The 8,677-nt window shown below is 36.7% G+C and overlaps 1 protein-coding gene across 1 annotated transcript; it reads right to left on the minus strand.

Moving 5' to 3' along the window:
- Positions 1-3,459: 3,459 nt before the first annotated feature.
- LOC110912378 lies at positions 3,460-8,042 on the minus strand. The gene is made up of 9 exons (XM_022157079.2): positions 7,877-8,042; positions 5,887-6,907; positions 5,677-5,792; positions 5,360-5,600; positions 4,705-5,222; positions 4,559-4,607; positions 4,254-4,477; positions 4,070-4,177; positions 3,460-3,989 (listed from the first exon to the last, which is right to left on the minus strand). The coding sequence occupies exons 2-9, from the start codon at positions 6,718-6,720 to the stop codon at positions 3,758-3,760; spliced, it is 2,322 nt and encodes a 773-aa protein (XP_022012771.1). The 5' UTR covers positions 6,721-6,907; positions 7,877-8,042; the 3' UTR covers positions 3,460-3,757.
- Positions 8,043-8,677: the final 635 nt, after the last annotated feature.

An 8,677-nucleotide genomic window follows, 5' to 3' on the forward strand; every position in this document is an offset into this window, starting at 1 on the left:
TTCGGGTATAGAACACATGACCTCCTCTTATCTAAACACCTAGAGGGTTTCCCTCTTCCACTGGGCCAAAGCCTCAGTGGCACGAAATCAAAGAGTTACATAAAGGTTTTTGTAGTCCAATCCAATAGATTTTAACGAGCAGTTCACTAACGTAAGCAAAACAGATATTCACAAACAAACGTAAGTAAACGAACACAAATGAACATAAACGGGCATTCACGAAAATAAATGAACGAACAAAATGTGTGTTCATGTTCATTTGTGTAATTAAGTGAACTTAATAGTTTGTTCATGTTCGTTGGTTAATAAGATAAACGAACTTTTCGTCGGACTGTTCATGAATGTTTGGTTCATATACAAGCTTATACACACCTAATCCCCAAACATGAAAATTCAAAAGCATTCTTTTGGGGAGCCACTACATCTTCGAGTCGATCCGTTTCTCCCCGGGCCATAGAAGAATCCGCCTGAACAAATGAGTCTTGGCATCAATACTCCACCAAGTCGTCCGGTCGATCTGATACTAAGCAGCAGCCAAAAGTTTGTATCCATTTTTCATGATTTTTTTGAACGGCAAACTTGGATCACTAGCGGACCACTGGAGTATCATCGTGCCACCAGTGAAACCACCCGATCATATCCATCTCCACTAGGCATAATGCATGTATACCAATTCAGGAGAAACCCAATAAATATGGGAAAAACCCCCCTTGTGGGAATCAAACCCAAGACCTATTGGTCCTAAAGCCTTATCCTACTCCCAAGATGCCACTAGGCTATAAAGCCATCATATTTTCATGATATTATGTATGCAAATGCGTCACAAATGATACTAAGTAGCAACCAAAAGTTTGTATCCATTTTTCATGATATTATGTCAACAAAATTTTGATTTAGCCAATAATCCAACTAGAGGTCTGCCTATTAGCTTATTAAAAAATAGAACGACAACTCTCAGACTCACTAATTCAACTCGTAAGCTAAACTCAATCTTCCATCTCGAGAATTGAACCCTTGCCACTTGAAAAGGCAAATTCTACTTACTTATAAACAAATGGCAAAAGTGAATTTAAAAGTACTTAACTAACACAATACTCTACAATTTAATCTAATTGTATTTCAAGTTAAATCCAATAATAAAATCTAGTTATTTTCCAATTTAAATCCAACAATGAACATTAATGCACCCTGGAAACGATTTTTTGTTCGGTTATACGGAGAGTATGGAAGACCAGAAATGAAAAGATCTTTGATAACAAGCCATTCCGGGGTTTGAAGATTGTGGACGAAATTAAAGAAGAGACTTTCTTATGGATGAAGCATAGAGCTCCATTCGGGGACCTTGTATTAGGGCTGTCCAAAAAGCTTGCGGCTCAGAGCTCGCTCGGATTTAGCTCGGAAAAAGCTCGCTCGATATGGCTCGGTTTGAAAGTGAGCCGAGCCGGCTCGGCTCGGTTAGAAAGTGAGCCTAGCTCGGCTCGGCTCGTGACGAGCCAAATTGGCTCGGTTTGGCTCGCTCGGTAGCTCGGCTCGGCTTAGCTCGAATTATTTTACTTAAAATATATTTTATTTTTATATACATATAATATATCACAAAAAAATGATTATTATTTACATGTATGTAGACTTGTAGTTTGATATCTATGACATATTTAAAGGTTGATTGTCGTGCTAATGAACAAATATTGTATTTACTAGAAATATAAACTTATTTTGTGTTGTTGAACGTGATTTTGGCTTGTAATGTATCAGGTTGAACTTATTTTGAATATGTTCTTTTGAAGTATTGAATAATATTTTATAATACTGAATTTTGAGAGCTATGTATTAATTTTTATTTTTAAAATCGAGCCAAACTAAGCCAAGCCGAGACAGCTCGGTTTAAAACCAAGCCGAGCCCGAGCTTAGATTTTCAGCTCGTTTTCAAATCCGAGCCGAGCCAGTTCGGTTTATAATCGAGCCGAGCCCGAGCTTGCCCTAGCTCGGCTCGGCTCATGAACAGCCCTACCTTGTATGGGAGAGATGGTGCGACTTCAACATGTGAGACATTGTTATGTAATTTTTGTGTTCTGTTTTCAGGACTACCTTGTATGGGAGAGATGGTGCGACTCAGTTTCCTGCTGTCCCCTACGTTTTTGCAAGTGATTTATAAAATTTCGTTTAAAAAAAAAGATAACGGTCAGAAAATGGTAAATTGGTATTACCCTATACTAATTAGCAAGTTTTAGTCCGCTCACATAATTGGTGTTGGAACTTCTTTTTGTTTTCCATCTGTAGTTCTGTACCATCTAGACACTTAAAAAACACTTGCCTTGTTCTTTTTTTGTCATAATATGACAATCAATACACTCTTTTTCTAAAAAAAAAATATGAATTTCAAGTGATATTAGAATTTTACACGGATTTTCCCGATGATTTATTTTTAAACTACCTTGGTTTAAAAACGTGATCTGAAGAAAAGAATAGAGAAGTAGAAAAAAATAGGTAATTTAATTGCTTAAATATAAAGATTAAGTAAAAAATTATGTAATGCCACATGGTTGAGGTACACTTGGCCACATGTCATGATCTGATAGGATGATCAGACACTTAGTCAGGATTTGATTGGGTCGCAATTTTTTCAACTCTCCTTACATTTTTAACAGCAAATCTGTTAGAAATAGACAAACCTGGGCCGGCAAGAAATCCCACATGTAAACAAGAAAGCTAAAAAACTACAACACTGATATTATGATATTAAAATCGGTCCACCTTTCCCAATTTAACATATTGAAATTAGAAAATGAACGAGTCTTCTTTGATACTGTCATCAATCACCGGCTTCGCCTTCTGACCGTACTCACCATATCAAGACAAGAAGAAGAAGTGGCAGGAATCGGAATTTTGATCCAAACCAGAACCTGCCACTAAATTGTTTTCGCCACAATGCACGAGACCATCAAATGGTCACTCGACTCTACCGCTAAGCCACACCTGCTGCAAATGGCATTAAAAACAGGAACACTTCGATGGAGGGTGGACATGAGCTAGTTTTGAGGGGACTTCCCACTCCCATACATGTCCTTTGGTTTTGGAAGTCATTCATGTTTCAACTTTCAGTGATTAGCACATGAGAAAAAATGGTTTAATTTGATATGATGACTATATCTTAATCAGTAATATTAGTTGCATTTTGTCATTTAATATATGCTAGTTGATTCTCTCTTTTAATAATTTATAACTAACTTAACTGAATGATGAAATTAAATTTGCACAAAACCCAAGTATGTCCTACACCTACTACTAATAATACTATATGTTAGTGAACTTGGTCAATTATAATAATTATTCTAAAATCTCTCTTTCAACACTTTGAACATAAAGTTACTTTTTGACATGAAAAATATAACTATAAAAGACACTTATTTACCTAAGTCCTAAACTATAAAAGTAAAAAAGATGGGATAATATGTACCGCAGTTCAAAGAAAATACTGGTTAGATGTAATAACACTACCAAGAAACTTGCATTATACCTGTTAGAAATTAATATAAAATCTAACATACAGAATGTGCATCACCTCACATGTTCATTTAGTAGACCTGCCATTCTCGCAAGTCATCCAAACGCTCCTTAATTAGTGTCGGGTGGACATATACAAAAGAGCGTTATATACTTTGCATCGAAACCGACATCAGTTGAATTTTGGTTCAGAAAGACGGACCAAAAACGTGCAGTTAGACAAGCAAGAGAGCAGATAAGCCAAAAACAAGGCTCGTCACAGTGAAAGACAATTATACCCTTGGGGTACTGTCATGGGCATTGGATTAGCTTTAACATATCTTTGAGGATATAGCTTAGGAGGAGCGGAAGCTCCGCCAGAGGATGCCGTCTCGGCTACAACCATTTGAGCCCGACTATGGAACTTGGCAAAACGGTTGATCACTGAAAATCTCTCCAAATCTTGTGCCTCCATTTTTATTTCAAGAACCGATCCTCTATTCTCAAACCTGCATCACCATTTTACAAATTCAAAACTTGTCACATGCGTTTGTATTATGGATGTATGTTTAATGGATTGTGTTTGTACCTCAAAAGATCATCTTCCAGCTCTTTTGCTCGTTTAATGAAGTCTTCTACAATCTTAGAGAGATTTTGATCACCGCTACCCTTAGATATCGAGGCTTTCACCGACAACCTAGATTGAGAAGTTGGAAAAAGATATTAGAAAATAAGTTGGAGTAATATGCTAAAGTTTGAAGTGTGGTTCTTACGATTCAGGCGTGTTGCAAGACATGTAAACGCGATTTGACAAGCTGCATGCGTCACCAAGTGCTAATCTAGCAGCAAAGTATGTTAAGGTATTATAGCATTTAGCAGCGTCGTCTGAAAGAATTGCAGCTGGTGCAGGTCGAAATAACACTTGCATAAGCTGTGTTGTTAAGATAACTCTCTTCTTTGAGTGAACCATCCCTAATGCTGCAGCCTCTTCTTTCAACTGTTGAACACAAGTTGTAATAGTTAAGAACACTTATCAAATACACTTGCGTAATGCTAACGAGCCAACTAAAAAACACACCATTTCAGGTACCCGTTTGGCAGCCTGTGCCCACTCTACTTCAGCAGTGCTGCAAGACAACATTGTCAAAACTTAGTTTACATTCAAACATCACATGGCTTTCCGCAACAGGTAAATGGAAACATTACTAGACATGTAGGACCCACCTCATATCATGAAGCCTTGAAGAACCTTTTGCGGCTTCTTTATGCCATGGTAGAAGCTCGTACGTAGGAAATTTACGCTTCTTTGATTGAGGAACAAGCAAATCTTGATCAATAGCTCGCGAGCTGATCCCAGTTACTGGCCAAACTCTCCCATATTGACTTGTGCTGGCTAAATTCATTTGCACAGACGGACTATTTCCATACAGCGGATAACCCTCTTGAAGAGAAAGGTGAGATGAGTTTTTGACCGATTGACCATCGCTTGCAGCTGAAGGCATCAGCATGGTTTTATACTTTTCGTAAACAGAAGTGAGCTGCGACATGGATGTTAGCTGAGGAACTTTAGTGTCGGAATCAGCTTTTTCACTCTTTACTGCTGTCCTTGTATTAGCATCGGAGTATGCGGGGTTCAGAGGGGAAATATGCGTTTGCTTTGTTGACTTAGAAACCTGTTGACCCTCAAATATCAATGATCTTCGACCATCTTGGTCCTTTAACGGAACTAGATGAGAGTTGTCCTGCATAGCATCAGAATTAAGAAAAGGGTATCTCTATTAGTCATGCAAAAATAGAAACAAATATAAGAGTTACGAATAATGAAAGTTGACAGTGTGAACGTTTTTACAATATTAATGTTTGAACTAGTGTTACATACCACTTGTTGGGAAATCTGAGATAAGTCAAAATAATTTAAAGGGGGCCTCTGAGTTGTTGGGCCCATCATCAGGCCAGAGTATTGCAGGCCCGAAGAATTTCTGGATGGAGTAAATACATCTGTATTTTCAGCCTTAGGCATCATCTCATTTGTTGGATCTGAGTTGGTATAAGCAGACTGTGTACCGTGTTTATATCCTCTGAATTTGTCTACCGTGTGAAGAAGCTCAAGCATATTGCGACTGCCATGATAAACAAAAACATTTTATACCATAAATTATAACACGGATATTTTAAGAGCAGGAAAGAAGTACATACCTTGTCTGTGAACTTAAATCTGGAGCAGGAAAGCCAGCTGACTTATCAGATGAATCACTGCTTCTAAAAGTTGTCACATCTGACGCTGAGTGTCTTTGATTGCCGCTCAAGACATCCTATAAAAAAATAACACAAGAACAATATTATTGAGTTTTTGAGCACGGATAAGTTAGAGCGTATGCTTAGGAAACAATTTTATATGTTTATTACCTTCTTAAACTCTGTGCCATTATTCGAAGCATCGTTAACAAACTCAAACTCACCAGCTTCTTTGTGAGACTGCTGAATACCAGTTAGAGTGCTATTCTGCCATGGAGTTAGATTTTTCCCGCTTTCCATTAGACCAGAAGGCTGGTTATCATTGGGCACTTCTGGGTTCTGAAAGCTCAAACCGCTCCACTCTTCCTGCACCCCTGTATCAGTACTCGAGGTTTCTTCTAGCGCAGACTGCATAAGTGCGCTCCAACTCCCGCTTTGAAGAGTCGGAAAAGCTTGCTCCTTGTCTGTGTCATCAAACATGTTCCCGAAACCTCCTAAATTGTCGTCATTTGTATCATATAAGAACTTCCGTTCTAACGGATCCAAACTGGTAAATTCCTGAGAAGGGTTGATGATATCTTGTTCTTGCTGATACGAAACGTTAAACTGATCACTCACACAAGACCTGCTATTGGTGTCCACTTGTTCGCCAGTAGATTCACGAGTTTCCCCTTGTAAATTAAAAAATTGACTAACACTATGCCCATCAACTGGCTGAGATGCAAGGCCCATTGACTGGAGAACTTGATTTTGGGCCTGTGAATAAGGAAATCCACTCTGGTACCCATGGGCCAAGTTGGTGTTACCAAACATAAACATTTGGGATGCATCACGAACCGGTGTTCCGTTAATTAAGGGTGCGTATTGAGCCCCGAGAGCTTGCTTATTGGGTATTAAAGATTGTTGACTTAAAACATGTTGTTGCCTTGAGCCATTTAACTCTTGGAGCTTCTGTTGCCTCTGGAGTTCTTCTAGCTGCTTGAACATAATTTGCCGCTGCAACATCTGAATTTCATTAAAAATGAGACTGGTGTTTATTAACCCAGTTCTGGAGCGCTCGTGATTAATAATATGTAATCCTTCCTATATTAACTTATCACATAAGTCAATGTTGACATCTACGTTGTCAGCAGTTGATACATCTTCGATTAAGAACTTGTGGATAACTTCTGCAACTAAGTTCTCACGAAACCTACAAATTACAAGTCATTCGTTAAAAAGACAAGCATGATGACTAGTATCATGAGAAGTATAAAGAACAAAAGCGAAATCTAACCACATTAATGAAAAACAAATATGCTTCCTCACACGTGAAAGACGTTACACCAGACATTAAACCATTACCAACTCCGATCACCGTAAGCAAAAGTAAAAAAAAAAAAAATACCAGAGCGCACTCTATAGATCAAAAGAATTCTAAAGTTATTCACCCTTTGGCCAAACAAACATCTTTCTTGCAAAAACTTGAAAAAAAAAAATATCACACCATGAATAAATATGCAATTTTGAACAAAAGTCCTGAGTACATTGGTACTTTTTTTCCCTGGCTTAGTACAAACACTTCCTTTCTTGCAAACAATACTTCTTCTTTTACCATTTTAACATATAATGTGTTATACAGCAAAAGGTACTTAGGTACATCACTCTGATTTTAAACCACAAACAGTAGTTCATTCACAGTTTCACACCTTTTACTTACTCTAAAAGTTATACATCTCAAAATCATTTTAACCATCAATCAACTTATGTACAGTATATATTATAAAAAAAGGTCTAAACATAAACAAGCACAAAAAAATTATATAATTTAAAAATCCAACAAGATCATAATATCATAATATCATATACAGTATACTTAAACCCTAATATACATAAATTCAAAATACAAAATGCAAACAAACTTCAAACCCTAAATCAACATCATACAAAAGCAAAAACAGTGACAAATTCAAAATTCAAAACTCAAACCCTAAAAACTAAAAAGGAAAACACCTAAATTGACCAATAATGCAAAAGAAATAACTGTAAATTTCGTCAATTTCAGTAAATCAAAACCTAAATTGACATTACAACATAAATTAGAATAATAATCAGCTAAATTTGAAACAATTTCAACAGAGTGATCCAAATGAAAGTTAGTTTGGGGTAGATAAAGGCTTACTTCTAGAAGCTGCTTTGTTGTTAATGGAGATCAAGAGTTAGACGTTGATCTTGAGTATAAAACAGTTGTAGATGAAGGCACTTTCTTCTTCTTGTTGTTGTTCTTCACTCTCTCTGTGCTACCTACAATTTTTTTCTCTCACTAGAATCGATGAGCGAGAAAGATGGACTCTTTCACTCTGGCGATTTATATTTTATTGTTTTATCAATTTTTAGGTTCGGTGGCGAGCCTCAGGTTTGGGTTCTGGTTTGGATTTAGTGAAGCTGTGGTTTGGAGGTGGCATGTTTTCGCGTGCTTCCTTGTGAATTTATTTATTTATATTTTTTTATTATTATTGATTTATTGTATGTATTATTCATAGGTAAAGTGCAACCCTTTGTGCTTTTTGAGACCATTCACATCCAACCCCCTAAAATTATACATACATTCCACTAAAAAACAACCCCTATATCAATATATTTTCACTAAAAACAAATACTTTTCCTCTCTCCTTTTCAATTAAATAATATTTTATACCTTTATCATTACATTTTTCTCTCTCATTCACTCACAACCACTTTCAATATATATTAAAAAATTATAGTGGGTGAACAGTGTCCCCCCAAATATACAGATGAACAGTAACATTTTCTCTCTCCTCCACTCACAACCACTTTTTATACTTTTTATATTTTAGAGTGAATTACAAGTTTTGTCCTTTATCTTTAGGCCATTTTGCAAGTTTTATCCTTTATGTTTAAATTTGACGAGTTTTGTCCTTTATGTTTAAAAATCAAGCACGTTTTACCCTTTGAGCCTTAA

This window comes from Helianthus annuus, chromosome 15 (genome assembly GCF_002127325.2).
Source record: "Helianthus annuus cultivar XRQ/B chromosome 15, HanXRQr2.0-SUNRISE, whole genome shotgun sequence".
In the NCBI taxonomy this organism is placed as follows: Eukaryota; Viridiplantae; Streptophyta; class Magnoliopsida; order Asterales; family Asteraceae; genus Helianthus; species Helianthus annuus.